Source organism: Trichosurus vulpecula, chromosome 5 (genome assembly GCF_011100635.1).
Source record: "Trichosurus vulpecula isolate mTriVul1 chromosome 5, mTriVul1.pri, whole genome shotgun sequence".
Taxonomy (NCBI): Eukaryota; Metazoa; Chordata; class Mammalia; order Diprotodontia; family Phalangeridae; genus Trichosurus; species Trichosurus vulpecula.
Genome location: NC_050577.1, coordinates 212,240,686 through 212,267,452, shown reverse-complemented (window position 1 = coordinate 212,267,452; position 26,767 = coordinate 212,240,686). Strand labels below are relative to the sequence as shown.

The 26,767-nt window shown below is 37.3% G+C and overlaps 1 protein-coding gene across 1 annotated transcript in view; it reads left to right on the top strand.

Annotated features, from left to right (window-relative positions):
* The window catches only part of LRRK2 (leucine rich repeat kinase 2), a 232,096-nt gene that overhangs the window by 139,840 nt on the left and 65,489 nt on the right, over positions 1–26,767 (top strand). The window contains exons 31-34 of the mRNA XM_036759572.1: positions 9,042–9,260; positions 12,374–12,575; positions 13,626–13,714; positions 24,274–24,461. Of these exons, the coding sequence (XP_036615467.1) occupies positions 9,042–9,260; positions 12,374–12,575; positions 13,626–13,714; positions 24,274–24,461 (698 nt within the window). The remainder of the gene's footprint in view (positions 1–9,041; positions 9,261–12,373; positions 12,576–13,625; positions 13,715–24,273; positions 24,462–26,767) is intronic.

Genomic DNA, 26,767 nt, shown 5'->3' with positions numbered 1-26,767 from the left:
CTACATAAAAATTATTCTCTGGGATTGACCAAAATTAACTCAGTTTTTGCTAGAAGGATAACAATAGCCTTCTAGAAGTTACAATTCAGTTCAACAACAGTAAATACATCCTTTATTCAAGGCACTCCATTAAATGCTGAGTATACTAATAATAGCCAGCATTTATATAGCTCTTACAGACAACCCGTTTTATCATCACAACAACCTTGGGAGATAGATACTATTATTATCCCCATTTTACAGAAGAGGAAACTTGGGAAAACAGAGGTTCATTGACTTGCCTAAAGTCACACAGCTAGTAAGTGTTTGAAGCTGGATTTGAAGTCATGTCTTCCCCATTACAGGTCCTATGCTATGTCATATACTATCCCAAGTATGGGGTTAAAAGTGTTGATTAGATTATCAGAAAACTAGCTATTCCCTCTTGGATAGCTTGTGGGTAGAGTTGTTTGTTTGTTTGTTTTTTACCAGCTTTACTAACTTCTCCCTTTAGCTGCTGCCAGACTGTGACTTTCTCACAGTCAAAGGCTTCATTTTGCCTAGTTCAGAACACTGAAAAGTCACTTGGGGCAGAGAAACTACTCTAGTGAATCATGAATTGCTCAGCATGGAAAGAGGCTGAGATGCTTTGAGATCCAGACCCCAAAGAAACCACTGTCAGAAGGGGGAAAGTAAGAAAGTGACCAGAGAAAAATCAGGGGAGAAAACCATGGAATCACTGAAGATCTCAGGAAGAAGAAAACTTAAAAGACCTTGAACATAAACAGATAAATCTTCAGGGTATAGACCTGAAAGTTTGGTTAAGGGAGGCAAACAAGCTAGGTGATATGTAAATTCATAATGTTTATTCCCTTAAAGCTAGCAAAGCTAGCTTTCTTGTACCTACAAGGAGCCAGAGCATAAGTTTTGACTGTCTGAACAATAGAATAAGAAGATTTAAATACATTTTTAGTCCCAACTCAGCATGTCTGTGTTACCCAATTTTATGATCCACATGTATGTTTAACCGTGATACAAGAAAAGGACTTTCCTTAATTGAATAGGTTGTAAATACAATAAGATAAGAGAGTTGGCAAAGTGTCAATTGAAATTACAACCCAGGATCTCTGTGTTTAACTTACCATTAACATGCCATAACCTATCATATGCCCATAAAATATTAAGATAAGAAAAAGTCACATTATTCAAGATAGTGTCTCAGGTTAAAAGTCTCAACCTTAATGGCTACAAACAGAGGAAAGGATGTTCTTAAGTCAGCCTGATCTGGCCTTGTTGACATAGGAAGAGCCATTCTCTGAGTAAACTCAGAGAACAAAGAGGTTTAGGTCCAGGCTCTTCTTCTGGTTGATTGTTAAATGTGCTCCGGCCCTTATTGAACTTACTAAATTGATATTAAATGATTATCAAGAGAAAAATTTAACAACATAAGAAAATATGGCTGTCAGATGAAGTAAACAAGTTCAGGCATCTATCAATAAATACTGCAAAATAAAGGGACATGATCCAACAGTTGAGGCAGAAGACCCTGGGGAACATGATGAGAACATGGAAACACAATACATTCTTCCTAAGTGGTTCGAAAGAGAACTGAGAATTAAGAAAACAGAATTTATGGCCTATACAGCAAAAATAATGGGCAGAATAAAAACCTGTCATCTACAATGGCAACCCTCACCAAAGTAAAAAAAAGAAAACAATAGTTTGGGAATACAAATTTATAAAAGTGAAGGAAGGACAATCTAGGAGAGAAGGAAAAGGTGGCATTAAAAGAAAATATGTTCACTATGCAAACAAAACATAAGGATCTCATAGGTATGATGCCTAGAGACGATTTAAAGGTCTTCCAGAAGAATATGACAGGATGAAAAACCTTGACACCATAATGAAGGAAAGAATAGAATAGTCAAATAGAAGGCAAAGAGTGAGAAGAAAGTGATCTCAGAAAGATAAGATTTTAACAGGGGAAGAAGTGAAGAGGAAGAGGGGGGAAAGATTGAAAAATGGGGAAAAGGTAAGTAGGTCTTGTGGTGGTCGTAGGGGTTTTTATTTATGAATGCTCCTGTAGTAAGAAGAGTAATAGCCTGTGAAGTCAGAAGGGGACCTTGTGCTGGATGTAGTCTGGGGGATTTGGTGTTTGAAAAGCCTATTCCTCTTACCTCAGGAGGAGGCAAGTTGGAACTCCTACAGGCATTTGTCATGTGGGTGTATGTGAAATCTCTGACCCAGGAAGGAGATTTTAAGGCAAATGGGGAAAGGTAATGGTGATGGGCTTCATAATTAGGGATATGGTGGGGAAGGAGCCCCACCGTGGGACAGTGTTGTCTCTGACACCTGCAATTATTGAAATATTTTTGGGAATGAGGCACAATGGAAAAGGTAAATTCATGGCACCAGCTCTGTAAGGCTGTGGCAAAAAGTGCCTAGAAGGGAGAGCCTAGAATGGATACGTTTGAAGCTTTGATTGCAATAACAATGCAAAAAAAGAGGGAAAGACCAGGTAATTGTAAGGGTCATGAATTAGAAAACCATGGTCTAGAAAGACAGAGAGAGAGGATAGATAATGAAGAGAGTGAGAGGCATCCTTTTTGGAAAAGTGAGACAAAAAATGAAATTTTAAAAACTACTAAACAGTACTAGTTCTTTTAAGGGAGAATTTACATGGGTGGGAAAAAATTAAATAACCAGATAAGTGCAGGAGCAAAAGAGATGAGTGGTGAGGGGAAAAGCACCAATGGGAATAGGGCCACTTTAAAAAAGATTAAGGTAATGCCTTTGACAAAGTACTACCCTCTTTTATGCTAAAAACCTTACAAAGTATAGGCATAGAGAGGTGGGGTGTATATATATATCAATCATAAAAAGTAAGTATCTAAAGCCCAAAGCAAGAATCACATGCATTGGTGATGCACTAGAGCATTTCCCAGTAGATATGAGAGTGAAACATGGATGCCCATTATTATTTCGTATACTTCTGGGAAAGCTAATAACAGCAATAAGATAAGAGAAAGGAAATAAACACATAAAAGACAGGTAAAGAAGAGATAAGAACACTAATTGAGACAAAAGCTTCAGCAAAATTGTGGACTACAAATAAACTCTCAAAAAATTAACAGTATTTCTATATAACAATAACAAAACAAAAGGAGAAATAATAGAAAAGGAATTCCCATTTTAGCTAATTACAAAAACTGCATAAAATATTTAGGGAACGACCTACCAAAGCACACAAAATCTTTGTCAATTCAATTACAAAGTACTCCTTAAAGAAATAAAGAACAACTTAAATAATTAGAGGAATATTCAGTGGCATGTCAATATAATAAAAATAGCAATGCTACCAAAATTAATTTATACTTTAAGTGCTCTGCCAATCAAATTACCGAGAGTATACTTTATTGAACTTGACAAGATAATAACAATTTGGAAAATTGAAAAATTTGGAAAAACAAAAGATCTACAATATACAAAAGCACTACAAGATCATCTTATAACATTAGAAAAGAAATAGATCGTATGTCTCTCACATCTGTAGATCAAGATAGAGGTAATTATTAGAGTTAAAATAAGTAACTTAGATTACCTGAAACTAAAAGTTTCTACATAGACAAAATTAATGAATGGGGAAAAATTATATGTGTACATATGTGTATGTATGTGTGTATAACTAATAGCTATTCGCCAGTACATAAATGGTATAAAGATATGAATAGTTTTCAAAAGAATTGCCAAGTATTCACAACCACATGAAACAGTGCTACAAATCACAAATAATTCAAGAAATGACAATCCATACAACCTGACACCCTGCAAAATTGCAAAATCGGCAAAAATGACACAAGAATGGCAGTAGTCAAGGGATTGTGGAAAGATGGGCACACTTAAGCTGTGAAATGCTTCAACGGTTTCAGAAAGCAGTTTGGAATTATGCAAATAAAATGACTAAAATGTCAATAATCTTTGAACCAGAGGCTCTACTAGTAGGTTTATACCCTAAGGAACTACCAATAAGCAAAAAGCCCCCATATACATCAAAATATTTAGAGAAACCCTTTTTTATTAGCAAAGAGTTGGAAACAAAGCACATGCCCATGATTTGGGACATGCCAAAACAAATTGTGGTACATGAATAAAATGGAAGAAATCATGTGTGTGATCAGAGAAGCATGGAAAGATCTATATGAACTGATACAGAGTGAAGTAAGCAGAGACAATGAAACAATATAAGCAATAGCTCTGAAGATTTAAATGGAAGCATGAAAAAATCAAAATTAAATGTAACAAAAACCATATAGATCAAATTGGACTCAAAGACATATGGAAGAGCATTGCAAAACTACCCCTTCATGAAGGCAGGAGGTATTACACATTGAACATGTTTTTAGACTTTTTCTATGTATTGATAAGTTATGCTGATTTTTTCTCTCTAGAAATATTTAAGAGATTGTTTGGATAAGTATGATGATATCAATCAAATCATATAAAAATAAGTAATATTCTCTTTTTGAAACTACAGTTCCTAGAAAATTATATATCTTAGCCCAGAAAATTTTCTCTTTCTCTGATGACAAAAGAATTGCTTCCTCTAAATTTCCATGCACAAAGGAAATATTAAAAAATCTTAGTCTTAAAAGTTTACATTGAGGAGAGGTAGCAGGGTGGGGGAGGGATAATACAACATCTATGTATATAAGTAAATACAAAATATATTTAAAATGCAAATCAAGTTCCATAAAGCACATCACAGAAACCTGGGCTGTATTTTATAGGAAGTTTCTAGAGGGTCAGGAGAGGAATTTAGATTAGGCAGACTCCTGAGAAAATGCATGAGGCAGCAGATGAGGTGTCATGTACAGGGAACAGAAAGTTGACATATTTGACTATAGTGTAGAGTGTGGAGTTTAATGGAGTTGCCTCCTGCACAGATTTGGTTTAAGCAGTTTGAACTGTGCATGCTTGGTCTTTAAAAAAAAAGAAAAATAACAGTTTAAGTAGTACTGTGAGCATAGTGTGTGTGAAATGGGGAATATGAAGATCCTATTCTTAGTGAGTCTTCAGCTCTTAAAAGTGCTGTGCTGAACATAATTTTAATGTTCTCTTCATAGCTATAGAGATTCACTTGGCATAGGCTGGTAGAGCTATTGAAAGGGACAATCTTGACCTTCCTAGCTGTCTTGGTTGGCAATGAAGCCACTACTTTGACCATATTTTGTTCTTTTCTTGTACTGTGTAAAGAGGAAGGCACGTGATGGTGTAATAACCTGATATAACCATACTTACATAAGAAGCATGGGGTAAAGTGCTGGACGCTGGAGTTGAATTCAGGAAGATCTGGGTTCAAATGTCCCCTCTGATACTACCTATTTGACTGTGGGCAGTGACTTAGCTTCTCTCTTCCTCATTTGTAAATGAGGGGGGGTGGACCCAATTGCTTTTAAGGTCCTATTCATCTCTAGCTTTATTATCCAATTAAAGTATAGAAATTTCCCCCTTTATCAGTTTTTCTTATCAGCTAGGTCCTTTTCTGGGACATAGTGTTTTATGATTGGTCAGTCACTTAACCATGCTCTACTAGAGGTGTCAAACATGTAGCAAGGAACCAAATTATAATGTAATTGGAAAATGTTTAACAAATCAAAATACAATACTACATAGATAATTAATTTGTGGTTTTTACAAGTATTGCTTTCTCTTTGCGTCTGATACCACTGCTCTAGGCAACTCTCTGATAGTAATTTCCAGGAATAGTACAAGCCTAGATCAATTGATGTATCCTTCCAGGTCTAGTACCTATCCCGATTCCTATCTTTGAACAGTAGTCTTGATTCTTTCTCTCTACCGATAATAGATTGTTGTGTGGTCAAAAATAAAGTTTACATTCATATTTCCATAGACAGATGCTCACAGATACAGTATCTCTTCTTTTAAAGCAGAGATTCTTAATTTGGGAGAGGTAGGTCTGAATTTGCTTAGGAAAAATATTTTGATAACTATTTAGACATAATTGGTTTCCTTTTTATGTGTATATTGTGTGTTTTTTTTTTCTATTTTATAGATTTAAAAACATTTTTCTAAGAAGGGTTCCGTATCCACCAGATTGCTAATGAGGTACATAACAAAAAATTCAAGAATGCCGACTTTTAATAAGCTCTGCCTCCTTTCCATCTGTTGTTGTTCGGTCATATCCCACTATTCCTGACTCCTTGGACTATATAGTACCACTACTGCCCATGGGGTTTTCTTGGCAAAGATTACCGGAGTGATTTGCTATTTTCTTCTCCAGTGATTTAAAGCAAAGTGAGGTTAAGTGACTTGCCCAGGGTCACGTAGCTAGTAGGTGTCTGAGGCTGGATTTGAATTCAGGTCTTCCTGACTCGAGGCTCAGTGCTGTATCCACCGGGCTGCCTAACTGCTTCTTTTTGTATAGTACTTACTGTGTGCCAGGCCCTGTGCTAAGAGCTTTACAATTATTATCTCATTTGATCTTCATGGGAAGTAGGTGTTATTATCATCCCTATTTTATAGATGAGGAAACTACAAACAGAGGTTAGGTGACTTGCCCAGCATCACACAGCTAGCAAATCTCTGAGGCTGCATTTGAACTTGGATCTTCCTGATTCCATTACCAGCATTCTATCCACCACACCTGACCATCCTTTATGGGCAACTGCACTATGCAGGTTTTGCCTTTGCCCTGACTTTGAGCCTAATCTTCATGCAATACATGACTCCATTGTAAAGTGAACATAATATATGACTCCACTATAATATTCTGAAGTAAGACTGGAAAAGTAGGTAGAAATCATATTGTGGAAGATCTTAAAATCCAGGCTGAGGAGTAGTATTTTATCCTGGTGACACTAGGGTAACCACTGGAGATTTTTGAATGGGCAATGTTGTGCATGGTCAGATCTCTGTTTTTAAGATATATAATTTTGGCACCTGTAGATAGAATGAAAAAGATAGAGCCTGAAAGCAGAGAAGCCAATTAGAAGGCTATTGTTGTGATGTGGGTTTGACGTTAAGACTTTATAATGGTTTATACAATATGATGAGGCAGCTACATGGCTCAGTGGATAGAACCCTGGCCTAGAGTCAGGAATACCTGAGTTCGAATCCAGCTTTAGACACTTAATACCTTTGTGACCTGGGGCAAGTCACTTAACCTTTTAAACCAGTCTTAATCCACTGGAAAAGGAAATGGCAAAACACTCCAGTATCTTTGCTAAGAAAATCCCACAGTATGGTCCGTAGGGTCACGAAGAGTTAGACATGACTGAAAAGCAATAATGATATAATAATATTCTATGTTCTATGATATCATGTATAATTAGTGTAAGGCTTTTTAATAGTGTATTATATATGTGAGTAAGGACACAGGGATGGATGTGAGAGATGTTATAGAAATAAAACTGACAAGACTTGGCACCCAATTGGGCATGGGGGATCAGGGAGTGGGAGATTTTATTCATTGACCATCTAAGAAAACAAAATGCTGATTTGGAGAACTGAATTAACTGTATTTACAAGGTCTTAAAATAGGAGTTGGGTGTGTTATATGGGTACATTATCTGTGTTTTAGCTCAAGAACCACCTTCTTGGTGAGATGTGTACAGACTCTGTTATTCAATTACGTACAACTCTTTGTGATCCCAGTTTGGGTTTTCTTGACAAAGACATTGGTCTACCATTTCCTTCTCCAGCTCATTTTACAGCAAATAGCATTAAGTGACTTGTTCAGGGTGAAACAGCTAGTAAGTGTCTGAGGCCAGATTTGAACTCAGGAAGATGAGTCTTCCTGACTTCAGGCCCAGTACTCTATCCACTGGCGACCTAACCATATCTATGTGGACTCGGTGCAAGGCTATTCTTCCCAGAGACAGTTAATATGCTTGTACTGGGAAAATTCTTCAGGGTCCCCTAGCACTTTTTTTGAACTGCTATACTTTAAGAGATCTTAATTGAAATTTTCTTAGGTGAATTGGTGGACTGGTGCCATTCTTCATTAAGTGATTTACTTTGGTATGGGGGAGATAATATGAACCCAGATGAAGAGAGTATTTAAAGCTGAAACATGCTTATCAGTAAATGCCCAACAAAGTTCCTATCGTTTGCTTAAGCAAACAGAATTGTTGTCAGAACCAAGTTCTCAGTCAAATGCCTAGAAAAAGCTGCCTCTACTTGCTGCCTCCATTTTCTCCTTTCTCACTTTTCAACATTTTGCAATCTGGTTTCCAACTTCATTATTCCTTATGGCACAGTAGTATTCCATTATGTTCATGTACCATAATTTGTTAAGCCATTCTTCAGTTGAGGGCAGCCCTCTACTTTCCAGTTCTTTGCTATCAAAAAGGAGCTGCTATAAATATTTGTGTACATGTGTGTCCTTTTCATCCTTCTTCGTTATTTTTAGCTCCTTACAACCTTGCCCCAACCTGTCTTTCTAGCCCTTATTGGACATTACTCCCCTTCTCACACACTTTGATCTGGCCAGATTTTCTTCGTTACTCATAACATTTCACCTCTTGTCTCTGTGGTTTTTGCACTGGGTTCCCCCCCATGCCTGGAATATATATCTCATTTTCACCTCACACAATTCCTCTCTTCCTTACAAATACCACTTTCTACATGAAATCATTTCTGTTTCCCTCAACTGCTAGTGCCCTTCCTCTCAGACTACCTTATATTTAACCACTTTATTTATTATTTGTTTTCCTTATATTCTATATTTACTTGTTATCTTCTCCATTAGAATCTATGCTTTTTTAAGAGAAAGAATTGTCTCACTTCTTATGTTTGTTTGCCCTCACCTAGCACAGCGTCATCCATAGTAAATGTTTGTTCATTAACACTTCATTTGCAGAATGTTAGATTACTCAAGTTGCAGATATTTTTTAAAAATCTTCTAAAAAAATCATGGCTCCTTGAAGCATTAAAGTGCTGTTTTCACTGGTAGCAGTACTATTAGGAGTAAGCATCAATAGAGTTAAAAGAAAATCCCAATTCTAGAATAAACTTGCATGTTTCATGGCTTTCCCCTACAGGCTCGGGCTTCTTCCTCACCAGTGATTCTTGTTGGAACCCATTTGGATGTTTCTCATGAGAAACAGCGAAAGGCCTCCATAAGCAAAATAACTAAGGAGCTTTTAAACAAAAGGGGGTTCCCTGAAATAAGAGATTACCATTTTGTTAATGCTACAGAAGAATGTGAGGCATTGGTAAAACTTCGGAAAAGTATTGTAAAAGAGAGTCTGAACTTCAAGGTACTGTTTAATGTTATTATATTGGAGCTTATGAGCACTAAGTAGTACTAGTTTTCTTAGTTAATTTTGTTTTATTTATTTATTTGGGGGGGTTAATTCCATATTTTATTATTTAATATTTTTTAGTTTTCAGCATTGATTTCCACAAGATTTTGAGTTAGAAATTTTCTCCCCATTTCTACTCTCTCCCCCTCTACAAGATGGCATATATTCTGATTGCCCTGTTCCCCATTCAGCCCTCCCTTCTGTCACCCCACTCAACCCCCATCTCCTTTCCCCTTACTTTCTTGTAGGGCAAGATAGATTTCTATGCCCCATTGCCTATATATCTTGTTTCCCAGTTGCATGCAAGAACAACTCTTTTTTTGAGCATCAGCTTTTAAAACTCTGAGTTCCAAATTCTCTCCCCTTTTCCATCCCCACCCACCCTCCCTAAGAAGGCAAGAAATTCAACATAGACCACACATGTATCATTATGTAAAACACTTCCACAATAATCATGTTGTGAAAGACTAAATATGTTTCACTCCATCCTATCCTGTCCCCCTTTATTTAATTTTCTCCCTTGACGCTGTCCCTTTTCAAAAGTGTTTGCTTTTAATTACCTCCTCCCCCGATCGGTCCTCCCTTTTTTATACTCTTCCCCCTACTTTCCTGTGGGATAAGATAACCAATTGAGTGTGTATGTTCTTCCCTCCTCAGGTCAAATCCAATGAGAGCAAGATTCACTCATTCCCCCTCACCTGCCCCTTCCTCACTTCCAATAGAATTGCTTTTTCTTGCCACTTTTATGTGAGATAATTTACCCCATTCTATCTCTCCCTTTCTCCCTCTCTCAATATATTCCTCTCTCATCCCTTAATTTGATTCTATTTTTATAGATATCATCCCTTCATATTCACTTCACCCTGTGCTCGCTCTCTCTTCTCTCTTTCTCTCTCTCTCCCTCTCTCTCTCTCTCTCTGTGTATATATATGTGTGTATAAATATGTGTGTGTATGTGTGTGTGTGTGTGTATTCCCTTCAGCTACCCTAATACTGATAAAGGTCTCATGAATTACACACATCATCTTTCCATGTAGGAATGTAAACAAAACAGTTCAGCATTAGTAAGTCCCTTATGATTTCTCTTTTTTGTTTACCTTTTCATGCTTCTCTTGATTCTTGTGTTTGAAAGTAAAATTTTCTATTCAGCTCTGGTCTTCTCACTGAGGAAGCTTGAAAGTCCTCTATTTTATTGAAAATCCATATTTTGCCTTGGAGCATTATACTCAGTTTTGCTGGGTAGGTGATTCTTGCTTTTAATCCTAGCTCCTTTGACCTCTAGAATATCATATTCCAAGCTCTTCGATCTCTTAATGGAGAAACTGCTAGATCTTGTGTTATCCTGATTGTATTTCCACAATATTAAAATTGTTTCTTTCTGGCTGCTTGCATTATTTTATCCTTGACCTAGGAGCTCTGGAATTTGGCGACGATATTCTACAAGTTTTCTTTTTGGGATGTTTTTGAGGAGACGATTGGTGGATCCTTTCAATTTCTATTTTACCCTCTGGCTTTAGAATATCAGGGAAGTTCTCCTTGATAATTTCTTGAAAGATGATGTATAGGTTTTTTTTTTTTTGATCATGGCTTTTAGGTAGTCCAATAATTTTTGGATTATCTCTCCTGGATCTCTTCTCCAGGTCAGTGGTTTTTCCAATGAGATATTTCACATTGTCTTCCACTTTTTCATTCCTTTGGTTTTTTTAATAATATCTTGATTTCTCATAAATTCACTAGCTTCCACTTGCTCCAATCTAATTTTTAAGGTGGTATTTTCTTCAGTGGTCTTTTGGACCTTCTTTTCCATTTGGCTAATTCTTCCTTTCAAGGCATTGTTCTCCTCATTGGCTTTTTGGAGCTTTTTTGCCATTTGAGTTAGTCTATTTTTTAAGGTACTATTTTCTTCAGTATGTTTTTGGGTCTCCTTTATCAAGTCATTGGCTTGTTTTTCATAATTTTCTTCCATAACTCTCATCTCTCTTCCCAGTTTTTCCTCTACTTCTCTTACCTGCTTTTCCAAATCCTTTTTGAGCTCTTCCATGACCTGAGACCAGTTCATATTTTTCTTTGAGGCTTTTAATGTAGGCTCTGACTTTCTTGACTTCTTCTGGCTGTATGTTTTGATCTTTGTCACCAAAAAAAGATTCTAAAGTCTGAGTCTGAATCTGATCCATTTTCCCTGCCTGGCCATGTTCCCAGCCAACTACTTGACCCTTTAGCTTTTTGTAAGGGTATGACTGCTTGTAGATTAGAGAGTGCTTTGTCCCAATCCTTAGAGGCCGCACTGCTCTTTTCAGAACTACTTCTGTACAGCAAGCTGTGCCACACCAGGACTCCTCCTCCCTCAAGAACCACCAACCAGGATTGCAACCCAGTTGCAAGCAGGGCAAAGAAAGCCCTGCACTCCAGCTCTGGTTTGCCACTTGATTCCTCCCACTGTGTAAACCAGGGACTCTGGAAGCAGCTGACCCTGAAGTTCTGGAAGCAGCCACAGGAGCTTCCTGCTGCTGCTGCAACCACAACCGCACTACCTCCACCACCCCCAGTGCTGGCGCCCAGACCGCGTTCTTACTCGATCTAGAAGTCTTCCCACTAACCTGCCCCATGGTCTTTGGTGTTTTTGGGTTGAGAAATCTGGTAACTGCCATAGCTCAATGATTCCTGGCCTTAAGGCCTGCTCCAGGCCGACTCCCAGTCTGGTCTGTCCTGGCGCAGCCCACGCTTGGCTGCACTCCACTCCCAGCACAGTAAATTAGACCCTTCACAGTGACCATCCAGGCTGTCCTGGGCTGGAGACCTGCTTTTCTATGCTATTTGGTGGGTTCTGCAGCTCTAGAATTTGTTCAGAGCCATTTTTTACAGGTGTTTGGAGGGATTTGGGGGAGAACTGAAGGAAGTCCCTGCTTTTCAGCCACCATCTTGGCTCTGCCCCCTTCCAACTGTTTTCTTTCTATTTCTATGCCTAGAGCTTAGCGTATGGCTTGACATGTAGTAAGTACATAACTGTGAATGAAAAATGCTTATTCATTCATACATTCACTTTAACATTGTTCCTGGTTTTTGCACAGATCAGAGACCAGCCTGTTGTAGGACAGCTGATTCCAGACTGCTATTTGGAACTCGAGAAGAAAATTTTATTGGAGAGAAAGAATGTCCCCACCGAATTTCCAGTAATTAGTCAGAAGCGACTGGTACAGCTAGTAAAAGAAAGTCAACTACAGTTGGATGAAAATGAACTTCCTCATGCAGTTCACTTCCTAAATGAATCAGGTATTTTTAAAAATTCTGGTTTTTACTTTTTTTCCACAGTTTTAAAAGAAAAGTTTAGTCAAAACATTGAATAATGAAACTTAAATTATAAATTTAAATTTAAAAATTAAATGTAAATTTAAAACAAACTGTCTTTGAAAAAATTTTCAAGATTATCTTAAAATAGGGTATGTGTATGATCTGCTGTAGAATCATGGTAGCAAATCATAGGAAATGAAAAGTTAAGGGTATTTTTTCCTGTTAAAATCATTCAATTTTAGGGCAGTCACTTTACTTTTTCAGTGAGGAAACTGAAGCTCCCAGATATCAAAATAACTTGCTGTAAAATGTATTTACTATGATAACAGCAGGATCCCATACATTCACAGTGTCATGATCCGGAATAGAAAAATTCTTAAATCAACCTTAATGTGCTAGAAATTATATTTGAATCAAAACATAAGATTAGGAATTGGAGTAAAAGCTGTCAAGTTGGATGCTGCGTGTTTCCTTGAATTTTTTTGACAAAAATATTATCATGAAGTTTTGAAACAATGTCTTATTTCTTTCTGTCTCCAGATTATCTGAATTTTGAATTTTAATTTTTGACATAGGATGCATTTATAACATATATCTCGTAACTGGATGAAAAGAAAAAAAAATCTATTTCTCTTTCTCTTTAGATGTAAAATCTATGTCAAATAAACATTTATATAATATTATATGGTTTGCAAATTATTTCACAGTCCTTTTTGTTCCTTACGACACTAAAGAGTGTGCTATAGTGGATATAGAACTAGCCTCAAAATTAATACAACCAATGCTCGTATCCTCCCTCAGACACATAAACTATTTCTGAGACCCTATACAAGTCATTTATCCGTTTAGTGATGTAAGTCTCTTCTCAGATAATTCTCAGAAACTGTGAGTTACAGAAGAGTTGCAGGTATGCATTGGTAAAAAGTGAGTTTCTTCACTGTGGAATTCTTTACACTGATGCATAGATGCAAATAAAAAAAACTACAAAAAATTAGAAGTCAGAGTTTTCTGATATTTGGAATTGTATTACAGGTGTTCTGCTACATTTCCAAGACCCAGCACTGCAGTTAAGTGACTTATATTTCGTGGAACCTAAATGGCTATGCAAAATGATGGCACAGGTTAGTATCTGGTACTATAATTGTAGAGTCTGGGAGTAATTATTGTCAAATCATGGGCAGAAATTGAAAATTTAAAGTCTGTGAAAATAGTTTGTGCCTTAAGTAGAGAGCATAATTAACTAATCTAAAAACATTTATTAAATCCTGCTGCCATGTATCTGTTTGTTGGTGTTGTTTGTCCTTCATTCTCAAACAGAATTGTGACATCTTGGAGGTTTGGCAAGGGGTTTCATCTCCCTGACATGCAATTGAATTGGATATAAATGAGGGAAGGCTGTTAAAAGCCTCACTTTTTCCACCTGAGTGATCTTAGTCCATTGGCCAGACACACGTCAGCACAACTGGAAATGGCCCCAGATGCAGTGAAAGACCTTGGTCTTTTAAAGCTAAGGCCTTTAGCAGGTCTTAGTTTGACTGAGGCAAAGCCCTTTCAATGATTAAGGCTAAGTAAAAAAATGAGGCAAAGAATGGCCTCTTTACACTAGTCCAAAAAAAAAAAATCAAACTGGGAGAAGATGACCCTCAGGGTTTCTGGCCAAAAATGAAACAATTCCTATTTATATTCACTCCAAGTCAATCAGGGACCAAACAAAGACCAAGACCAAGTGAGGTTTGGCCTGGAACCTACTGTTGGCCAGTCAGTGAGAGTCAAGAGTGAATTAAGTTTAAGGCATGGTCCTTTAAGAAAGAAATCTAGCCCATAAACCCCAAGATATCTTGAGACATTTCCACTCACCATTGGTACGTGGAATGTGCACACAGTTGTGGTCACCACAAAATCCATTAGAACAGAAAGACAAAGGGAAAAAAAAGAAAAGAAAAGAAAGAACTGGCCAGTCCCAGTTGGGTCCCCAGTGAGACAGGTCCTACTGCTCACAGGGTTGTTGTTTGTTCTTCATTCTCTAAGAGGACCATGACATCAGGGAGGTGGTCTGACACTATGCTAGGTACTGGGAAAAAATGAAGCAGTTCTTAGCCACAAGTCATTTGGGAGGCACTAATAGCGGTAGGGACCAGGAAAGGTTTCAGGTAGGAGTGGTGCTTGGGATGAATTTTGAATACAAATGGAATGCTAAGAAGCATAAATAAGGAACGTCAGCTTTCGAGGCCAACCAAGAAAGAGAGCCTGTACAAAGACAGGGAAATACAGAATGCTATATATGGGGAACAGTAATACTGAAAGCCTGATTAGAACATTGAGTTTGTAAAAAGGAATAATGTGTAATAAGTCTGAAATGTTAGACTGGAGGGTAAAGGGTAAAGGCCTTTAAATACCCATCAGAGGAGTTTGGATTTGATTCTAGGATCAAGAGGGAGTTACTGGAATTTATTGATCACAGTAATGTGTGAAGTAAGAATATCACTATGGCAGCTATGTGGGAGCTGGATTGGTGTATTGGTGGCTGAGTGGAGAGAATTGAGGGAAGGAGATGACTTTAAGAAACTTTGGAAGAAGGTAGAGTGAACACATCATTGGAATGTTATCTCATAATATATGATTATCTCAGAATCATATTATTTAAAGTTGGAAAGAACCTTTGAGATCACATCTTCAACCCCCTCTTCATTTTATATATTAGGGAACAGAGACCCAGAGAAGTTAAATGGGTTTCAGGGTCAGAAAGATAGTGTCAGTGCTGTTATCCATACATCTTCTAGCTCATTTCTAGTGATTTTGTACATTTCTTCAGAAGTCAAAAAGATTTGTAGCATTTTAAAAGATCCTATTTTGTTATATTTCCTTTGCATCTGGCCATTTTGGCCAGCACTTGAGATGATTAATTGGAGGAAAGCAGTTTGACTGTCAATATATGACCAAAAATATTCTGGTCAGCATAGGGAACAAGATTAACTGCAGTTTAGGCTCCTTTGAGGGCATGCACTTGCACAAAGCTTTCAAGGTTAGCAATATTGTGGTCTTCCTGATATTTGTGCTGCAGAGCATCTTAATTCATCAGTTTTTGAGATGGAGATTGTGATTTCTTTTCTGAGAAGTGTATCTTTCATACTGCTTTATTGGAATATAATAATAACTGCCACATGGAATTTCCCTTTTGAAGATTATCTTCCCATGTTCCTCCAGGGAGAAATTGTTTTTCCTTCTTTGGACCATGAGAAACCTTTGTTTCTCTTCAATTCTGATAACCTCTTCGGTGTTATACCTACTGTGGTATAGGGTGTATTCAGGGCGGACTAGTAGTTTAGTTTGACATCAAAGACACAAAGGTCTTCCACTACCTCTTGAGCCATCATCAGTTGTCTTGACTCTGTCCTGCTACTGGACTGTGTTTACTCTGGAAGAAAGAGGGAAGCTGATGACTTTGTGCAGCTCTGTCTCTCTTAAATCCAATTTACAGATGAATCAAAAGACATCAACCATACCACTTTACCCTTTTTACCTGTCTCCTGTGGTGACAGGCAAATGATGAAGCAGCAGGTATGGATACACCAGAAGCTGTAGTCATAATTCTGCATGCAGGCAACCCAGAATATAGGGTTGTTTCCTCACTGGAAGCAGCAATGAAATTTGGCAGCCCTTGGATATCTGAGTAGCCTTTTAAGGACGTACTGCTCACCTCCTCGTGTGAGGAAACAGCTAGAAAAGGTGCCCTAAAAATTGTCTGCTTACCCAACCCTGACCTGTTTACCATGGCAGGCAAGGAATCCCACCCTGAAGTCAAAAGATGCAAAAAAAAATATACACAAATTTCTTCACAGATGATTCCATTCACTATTGGTACATGAAATGTGCACACACTTGTGGACAACACAAAATCTATTAGACCTGAAAAACAAACAGCTCTTGTTGCAAGAGAACTTAGCAGGTATCACATCCTAATAGCAGCCCTGAGTGAAACAAGGCTGGCCATTGAAGGCCAGCTTACCAAGTACATGCACTTTTTTCTGGAGTGGCCCCAGTGAAGGGGAGTTCTATGAAGCTGGCATAGGTTTTGTGATCAAAACTAGTCTAGTTAACAAGCTTATATGCCTACCAAGAGGAGTGAAAGACAGGCTCATGACAAAAGCAATTACCACTTGCAGGAAAGTGACACGCCACCATCATCAGTGCTTATGCTGCCACCATGATGAATCCTGACAGGGTCAAAGAAAAATTTTATGACGACCTGGAGACCCTCATCATCAATGTTCCAAAAGAGGACAAGCTTATAATTCAGAGTGTCTTTATTGCTAGGGTAGGCACAGACCACTTAGACATGGCAGGGAGTCCTTGGGAGGAATGGAGTTGGAAACAGCAACAGCAATGGTCACTTACTACTGAAGACTTGTGCAACTCGTGACGTCATCACCAATACTGTCTTCTGTTTACCAAAATGTAATAAAATTTCATGGATGCACCCTAGAAGCAAACATTGGCATTTAATAGACTATGTCATTGTAAAGAGAAGATACAGATAGGTTATGAGAGTGACAAAGGCAATGTGTGGTGCAGAGTGTTGGACAAACCATAGACTTATTATTTAACTCGAAAAGGATACAAGCCAAAACTAAAGTGGAGAGTATTGGTGCATGATTTTTTGTTTGCAGATGATTGTGCATTCAATGCAATCTCTGAAGATGAAATGCAACAAAGTATGGATAGCTTCTCTGCTGCTTGTGCTAATTTTGGCCTAACAATTAACATGACAAAACACAGGTACTCCATCAGCCACCGCCACACTATGCATACGTGGAACCAATGGTTACAGCAAATGGAGACGTTTTGAATACTGTGGATAAATTACTTTCCTGGGATTTACACATTGATAATGAGGTTGACACATGCATTGCCAGAGCTAGCTCAGTGTTTGGGAGGTTCTGAAGGAAAGTGTGGAAGAGAAGAGGTATTAGACTGATTACCAAACTGAAGGTATACAGAGCCATTTTGTTGACCTCATTGTTGTATGCTTGTGAAACCTGGACAGTCTACCAGCTCCATGCCAGGAAACTGAATTACTTCCATTTTAGTTGTCTTAGGAAGATTCTGAAGATCACCTGGCAGGATAAAGTACTGGACACAAGGTCCTCTCTTGTACTAAATTGCCAAGCATTCAAACTCTGCTACAGAGAGCACAACTTCAATGGGCTGGCCACATTGTTCAAATGCAAAACATATATTTGCCTAAAAGACTATTTTATGGAGAACTCACGTAAGGCAAGTACTCACATGGTGGTCAAAAGAAGTGATACAAGGACACTCTCAAGGTCTCTCTGAAGAACTTTGGAATTGATTGTGAGACATGGGAGACAGTGGCATTGGACTGCCCAGCATGGCATGCCTACATCAGAGAAGGTGCTGTGCTCTATGAGCAAAGCAGAAGTGAAGTAGCTCAAAAGAAATGTGAGATGCACACATTTAGAGAATCCACCCAAATGTTCACATGGCCTATTTGTGCCTCACCTGTGGTAGAGCATTCCAAGTATGTATTGGTCTGATCAGCCACAGGTGGACCCACTGTACCTTGACATAATGGTGTCATTGTGATCCTCAAGAATGAAGGACAACAACCACATCTACTATATACTTGCATTAATTTTTCACTCTCCCTCTTGGGTTATATAATCTTTACAAAGGCAAGACATTATTTTCCTCTCTGTCATTTCATGGTAGGTGCTTGACAATCATTGAATAAATGACTTATTGTAAAAATCATCAGTTTAAATATTAAATGTTAAATATTAAACCTGCACAGAATACATTGTTGCTATTTCAAATAACCTACAGTTTTGCTTATGAACGCTATGCATATTGTTCTCTTAATTGTCCAATCTGACAGTCTTTTCTTAACCATTTTGCTGCATTTGACTACCTTCTCTTCCTGGATACTTCTTCCTTTCTAGGTTTTGTGACATAACTCAAGATCTATCTTCTGTATGAAGCTTTTCATGATCCTCTCAGTTGTTAGGATCTTTCCTCTCAAAGCACTTTATATTTAATTATTTTATGCATACTTAAATTTTTATGTGTACTTGCTGTCATGACCAATTGTTAAATATGGTATCTCACAGAATATCAGAGGTGGAATAGCCCTTCGAATTCACCTGTTCCATCCTCTGTCTAAATAGGAATCCCCTTTATAACATTTCCAACCAGCGGTCATTATCACTCTACTTGAACACCTAAGGGGAAAAGGAATTCATTACCTTTTTTGTTATAAGTTTTTATCGATGTCTTCCTTTTCTTGAATCATCATAGTTATCCTGTGTATTCCTTCTACTCCCCCTTCCAGAGAGCCATGTCATTTAACACGTAGTATTTTTTAGAGAAGGGCAGCTAGGTGGCACATTGCATGGAGTGCCAGACCAGAGGTCAAGAAGACTCATCTTTCTAAGTTCAAATCTGGCCTCAGATACTTACTAGGTGTGTGACCCTGGGCAAGTTACTTAACCCTGATTGCAGTAGTTCTTCATTTGTAAAATGAGCTGGAGAAGGAAGTGGCAAACCACTTCCTTCTAGTATCTTTGCCATGAAAACAGACATAACTGAAATGATTGAACAATGATTTTTTTAGAGAGAGAAAAAAAAAATCTCAGAGCTGATTGATACATTGAAAAAGTCCACTACTGTTCGATCTTTGTAATTTTGTTAAATTCACTTTTGATTTTTGGGCTATTATTTTAATTTTCATTTCTCTTATTCTTAGTTATTTGGAGCATTCTTTCATGTGATTGTGAATACTTTTTGATTCTTCTTTTGAGAACTCTTTGTACATATTCTTTGTTTACTCATCTACTGGGATCATTACCCCTTAAAAGTAATTTTGTTTTTTCCTCTCCTAGATTTCCTCCATTCTCCTTGTCCCTCCCAGTGATCTCTCCCTTACAACAAAGAATTTGTAAAGAAAAAAAGAGAAAGAAGAGAACAAAAATTCAGAAAAACTAATAAATATATTTTTTAAAATTTATATTATATTCAGTGTTCCTTTGCAAAGGAGTGGGCAAAGGTGTCTTCTTATACTTTTCCATTTATATTATGTCTTTTGTTTCCTAGGCTCTATTTATTTCACTTTCTATCAGTTTGTGTCCTATTCATTGTCTTTTATATCACAATAATAGTTTGTTACATTCAGATACCATATATGTTTTCAGGCATTCCCAAGGTGATGCATATTTACTTTATTTTTGGTTCTATGAAACCAGATAAATATTTCAGTATATAGGGAGCCTTTTTTTTAAAATAAAAACCTCCTTGGCCCTAGCAGTGGAATCTCTGGGTCAATGCTTATGAACATTTTTGACACTTATTTACATTATTCCAAATTTCTTTCTAGAATGGTTGTACTGATTCACAACAACAATAACAATGCATTAATATGCCTGTCATTCCATAACCCCTCCAACATTGATTCTTCTTCTCTTTAGTAATGTTTACTATTTTGCTTTCTGTGAGATGAAACCTCAAGATTGCTTTGATTTGCATTTCTCTTATCCTTAGCAATTTGGAGCATTCTTTCATATGGTTGTTAGTAGATTGCACTTCTTTTGAGAATTGTCTGTTTCTTTTTGACCACTTACTAATTGGAGAATGACTTTTGGTCTTACATACTATTTTTTCAGTGGTCTGTATATCTTAAATGCCAAATACTTATCCGAGAAGTTTGATATAAAGATTCTCCCCCCAATCAGTTGCTTTTCTTCTTATGCTAGATGTATTATTCATTTTTTCTTAGATGCGTTAATTTTGTTTGTACAAAAGGTTTTCAATTCCATTTATTTGCTCTTTTCCTTTTTTTGTTAAGAATTCATTCATCTGTTATTCAGAGCTGAAAATGTATCTGTTCTACTTCTCTCCAGTTTTTTTAATGGTAGAATCATTCTTCAGGTCACAAATCTAATTTGATTTTATTGTGGAATGTGGTATAAGATGTTGGTGTAGGTCTAATTTCCGTCAGATTGCTTTCCATTTTTTCTAGCAGTTCTTGCCAAATAGTTGGTTCTTTCCTGAGTAACTTATGTTTTTTTTCTTATTGCTATTGCTAGCATTTCTAGAACTAAGTGATGTAATAGTGGGGAGGAAAACATCCTTGTTTTATTATCTCATTACCTTTTGAGGTACTTTATTCCAATTTTGGACTTGGCTAATTGTTAGGAATGTTTTCTTTAAACATAAATCTCTTTCGCTTCAGCATACACTTATTGTTTGTAGTTCAGCTATTGGTACAGGGAGAAGAAATCTAATCCACCTCCCACATGATATTCCTTCAGCTACTTTAAAATAGTCATCATTTTCCTTTCAAGTCTTCTTTTCATCAGACCAAACATACATAATTCCTTGACCTGATTCCTAGATGCTATGGTTTCCAGTGCTCTCACCCATCCTTTTTTGCTTTTTTTCCCCACATATCTCAGCGTGTTATTATCTTCCCTCAAATGGTATACCAAGAAATGAACACAGTATTCTATATTCTGTGTAACTAAGATAAGTAAAAAGTAGGAGTTTTAGAAGAAAGGAAAAAACATATGTAAATCATAATTTTATTTTATATGTGTTTATCTTTTATCTTACATGTTTAATTTATGTCGTGCTTGCTTCACACATTTCTGTCTCTCATATCATGATGATTAAAATACCTTTTGCATTTCAGATAATATCCCCAAACTTCTATCTACAGGAAAGCAGAAGAAATACATTTTCTGTTAAGGGTTCTAAATGATAGTCTCTCTTGTGTGCATTTGTTTTGTTAGAATGCCAGTCCATTTAGACTTTCAGAGCCTGGTACAATAACGTCCTTTTAAAGTTTTATGCATGATTGATCATAATATAGACTGTTGCTTTTGTATAATGCATTTCAGTTAATGTCTTTAAATTTTTTATTGTTTTACCTTTGTTTTTGTTCCTCAATCATCTCTCCTGAAAACTTTTTTCTAATTTCTTTGAACTCACCATTATAACAAATACTGCACTTCTCCCTCCCTTCTTTTCTTCTACTATAATGTGTTTTTGTGCCTCGTCGTGTGATATAATTTACTCTTTTCTACTACCTCCTTACCTCTTCTCCTAGAACCATCCCTTTGTATCTCTTATGTTTTTTATCATTATATGTTATTCTATACAGACACCCACAGTCTATGTATATCCCTTTCAATTTTCATAATAGCTGTATTATTCTCAAGATTTCTATCTGTATGTAAAACATATATAAAAACAATATAATCCTATATAAGGATATAAATAATTTGCCCTCATTGATTAGCGATGTCCCCCTGCCCCACCCCGTTTACCTTTTTATGTTTCTTTTGGGTTTTGTATTTGAATATCAAATTTTCTATTGAGCTCTGGCCTTTTCATCAGAAAGGTCTAGAATGCCCTTATTTCATTGAATGTCCATCTCCTTGCCTGAAAAATTATGCTCAGTTTTGCTGGGTAGTTGATCCTTGGTGGTAGTCCAAGCTCCTTTCCCTTTCAGAATATTATATTCCAGTTCCTCCTGTCATTTAATGTAGAAGCTGAAAGATCCTGTATGATCCTGACTGTAGTTCTGAGATATTTGATTTATTTTTTTCTGGCTGCTTGCAGTATTTTCTCCTTGACCTGATAATTCTATAATATTTCTTGGAGTTTTCATTTTGAGATCTCTTTCAGGGGGTGATAGGTAGATTCTTTCGATGACTGTTTTAACCTCTGGTTCTAGGATGTCGGAGCAGTTTTCCTTGATGATTTCTTGAAAGATACTGTCCAAACTCTTTTTTTCATTGTGGCTTTCTGGTAGACCAATAATTCTTAGATTGTTGTCTCTCCTGGATTATTTTCCAGGTCAGGTGTTTTTCCAATCAGATATTTCATGTTTTTTTCTGTTTTTTCATTCTTTAGATTTTGTTTGACTGATTCTTGATGCCTCATAGAGTCATTAACTTCTATTTGCTCAATTCTAATTTTTAATGAATTGCTGTCTTCATTTTGCTTCTGAATCCCCTTTTCCATTTGGTTAATTTTACTTTTCAGGGCATCATTCTCTCTAAAAAATTCTGAATCTCCTTAGCCACTTCACCAATTTTACTTTTTAAAGATTTGTTCTCATCATAGAATTTTCTTTCCATTTTTTTTTATGTCTCTAATTTGGTTTTTAAAATCCTCCTTGAGCTCTTCCAGGAATGCTTTTTGGGCTTGAGACCAGTTCACATTCTCTTTTGATGTTTCAGATGTGGATATAGTGTCCATGCTGTCGTCTTCCAAATTGGCATTTTGATCTTCTCTGTCTCCATAAAAAGAATCAATGGCCCTTGGTTTCCTTGAGTGTTTCTTCATGTTAATCAATATGACTTTTAAGTGGATTTCTCCTTCTGGGGCTAAGGGGGCTCTGTCCTAGGCTTCTTGTTCTGGAAATTATGGGCCTAATTACTGGCTTTGTGTGCTATGGCCTCTGGTTTCATGAGGTGTGGGTGAGCGGTGGTCTCAGCCATTGTCTGTCCTGCTGTCTTCCACTTCCCCAGGCTGTGGGCAGGCACCTCTGGGTTCCTGCTATTCACCCTTGCTGGTTCCTTCCCCCTGGGCCTCAAGAATTCCCACTGTTAGGCTACTAAAGCTCCACTTCTGACTCCTCTATTTTAAGATTTCTCCCGAGTGAGTATTATTTGGGTGAAGGAGAGGAGTGATTATTTCATCATCATGTCTCCCAGAAGTTCAAGAAGGTGTGTTTCAAACCTTTAGCCTGTGGACTGCAAGCCTCAGGAGTAGTTGTTCTCGCAACCATAGGCACTGTGCTGCTGCCTCCCTTAGCTCCAAAAGACTCCTGTCCTGGGCTGAGAAGCCTGGGGATCACCACCAGTTTGTGGGCCCAGCCTGGATTGCTGGCTGAGTTCATCAGCTGCTTCAGCTTTGGTGTGGTCTGGTGCATCTCTGTGCCCCAGGCACTCTCCCAGCCTACAAATCCATCCTGTCGACCCTGTGGACTCTCCTGGCTTGGAAATTTGCCCCAGTCAGTCTGCTAGTGGCTTCTCACTCTCTCAAATCTGCTTGGATTCACTTTTTTAGAGGTATCCGACAGAATTTGTGAGAGAACTCCAATAAGACGCAGTTTTCACATGGCCATCTTGGCTTTGCCCCCTTGACTAAGTTATTTCTGTGACTGTAAACAAGAAAAGGATTTTTAAAACAGAGGAGGAGGAAGAAGGGATGGAAATATGGGAAGTTATGATCATAGAGGAGAATTTTAGTTTTTAATGTGTCTTATATGCTTATCTGAGCTAGTAGAACCAAGTAAGAAAAATGAAAAATAAGAAATTGGAATTGACTGATATGACAGTAGTAGAATATTCTACAATACTGTAGAATGGGGGTGGATCTACAAGGTATTAATTCAACTATATGTGAGGAGATGTAAATTGCTGAGCTCTCTATGGATTGTCACAAGGAATCAAGGATGCAAAAAGAGTACATTATATTATATACCATGTTCAAGCAGGCTAAAGTTATTAACCCCAGTGTAACATCCTTACTTGATACACATAAAGTATTCTGACCATTTTCTCTTAAGAGTAAAACACAAAATATTGTGGAGTTAAAGAGGTTCAGAAGGTGGAATTTAATTATAATTTCTAAAGGTGAACTTTTTTCCTTTCAGATTTTGACAGTGAAAGTAGAAGGCTTTGCTAAATATCCTAAGGGTATTATTCAGCGTTCAGATGTGGAAAAGTTCCTTTCAAAGAAGAGCAGATTTCCCAAGAACTACATGTCTCAGTACTTTAAACTCCTGGAAAAATTTCAAATTGCTTTACCAATAGGAGAAGAACATTTGCTCGTTCCAAGCAGGTAAGCTGTAAATACAAATGAACATAAAATATTATAATTTCTCATTTCATTTTTTAAATCATGGAAGTTGGATTGTCTAATGCATGTGTTAAGGAACTGCTGTGTTTTTTTTTTTTTTCACAATGTCATTTCTCCCTTAGAGAATGTAAAGGTAATACATCTTCTCAAGATGGCATCTTGTTGACAAGTAGAGAATGCTAGATGATAATCATATGCACGTTGGAACTAAATGCTCAGATAAATCTGTGATTTCATTAGTACAGGTACTCTCTCTACTAGTGCAGTGTCCAGGCCTTAACATTCTCTTTTATTCTTGTCCATGTCTTTCTGTAAATTATTGGAAGATCAGCTCAATGTGCTAGAGATTTCTTTAGATCTCCCTTAAGGGTACCAATATAACACTTGTGCTGACTATACATTCTTTACCTTTACATGAAATCTTCAACAGATAAATTTCGTGAGTCCCATTTTCTTTTCCAGCCTTACCTCTCCTTGTTGTTATTTCTATAAACTAGGAAATAGAAAAATAATGAGATACTATAGAATGCTAGAATGATTATAAAGATGTTTTGTTTGGTAAAGCTTCTTAAAGGAAGTCTTGAACATAAGTTGCCCAAGTGAAGTAAAAAAAAATCTCATTGAGAAAGACTCATAGGAGTTTAGAAAAAGGGAGAGACCTTAGAGATCATTTAGAGTTCAACCCCATAATATTTATAGATGAGAAAACTGAGTTCGAGAGATTAATTGACTTCACCAAAGTTGTATATCAAGTTAATAACTGTACTTCTGTTTTATAACAACGATTGGATAGAAATTTGAGTTCTAATTCAGATGATGTCACTAATTGGCAGTGTGATCTGAGCCTCAGTTCTTCCTCTGTAAAATAAAAGTTGGATTAGATATCCATTATAATTTTCTATTTCTATAATCTTTGTATTTCAAATCCTGTGTCATTTCTGACCATTATCTAACAATAAAAAAGTGGAACCAGTTCAATATGAAGCTTATGGAAATCAGTCATATTGCTTTATGGTGAATTCAGAGTACATAGACTTGTTTTAACTTGTTTTATGCCGGTGTGTTTAGGTAAATGTTTAAAAACCAATTCTCGGGGCAGCTAGGTGGTGCAGTGAGTAGAGCACTGGCCCTAGAGTCAGGAGCCCCTGAGTTCAAATCTGGCTTCAGACAATTGGCACACTTACTAGCTGTGTGACCTTGGGCAGGTCACTTAACCCCAATTGCCCTGCCTTCCTCCTTCCAAAAAAAAAAAAAAAAACAAAAAAAAAACCAACAGAAAACAATTCTCGTGGGGAAATTGTATGTATGATACACTTTTAAGTTTAATCTGCATTATTAACATTTTCTCCATCTCTTTCTTAAGTCTAGACAAGCAACAAAACAATAAATCAAACCTTGATTTGCTGTATTTGCCTTTTTCTGAGACACAGATGCTCACACTGAAAATGTAATTATCAGCTCTTCAATCTTGAGCCTGTAGGATCTGGCTCTAGCATACTACTGAACATGTTTAAAAAGGAAAGTTGTATTGATTGATAGTGATATATTTTTTAGAAGCAGATTTTTATATGCTATCATCTTCTTACCTATAAATTATATTTTATTTTAAAATATGACTTCCATAACAGACTCTATAGGAAAACCTTTAAAGGAATTTATATGAAGGAATTTATATATCCGTTTGGTCTTTTTTTCAGTTGTGTTGTACTCTTCTTGAATCCATTTGTGATTTTCTTGGCAAAGATACTGGAGTGGTTTTGATGGGGTCATGGGACCTGAAAGGAAAAGACAATGTCTTTGAACACAATTCAGCCCCTGTATTTTCCCACACACACCCCAGTCCCAGGGGTTTAGCCTGAGACATCTGGTCCATCCCAGTCCACCTAGATACTCAATAATCCTTTTAACTGCCCTGGGACTGGGGCTGGACTGCCCACTTCTCTTACCCAGATCCAACAGTTTTCCCATTGACCTGCTCTATTGTCTTTGGCATTTGTGTTTTGAGAAGTCTGGAAACTGCCACAGTTGCCAGCGTTTCAGTGCCCTGAGCCCTGCTCTGCTTGGTCTACTCTGGCCTGGTCTCTTCGGGTATGGCCTACGCTGGGCTGTGCTCCACTCCCAGCGTGGTGCAATAGACCCTTCCCAATAGACCATCCAGGCCTTCTTGGGCTGGAGACTTATTTCACTCTGCTGTTTCTTGGGTTCTGTAGCTCTAGAATTTGTTTAGAGTCATTTTTACAGGTGTTTGGAGGGGTTTGGAGGAGAGCTCAAGCGAGTCTCTATTTTCA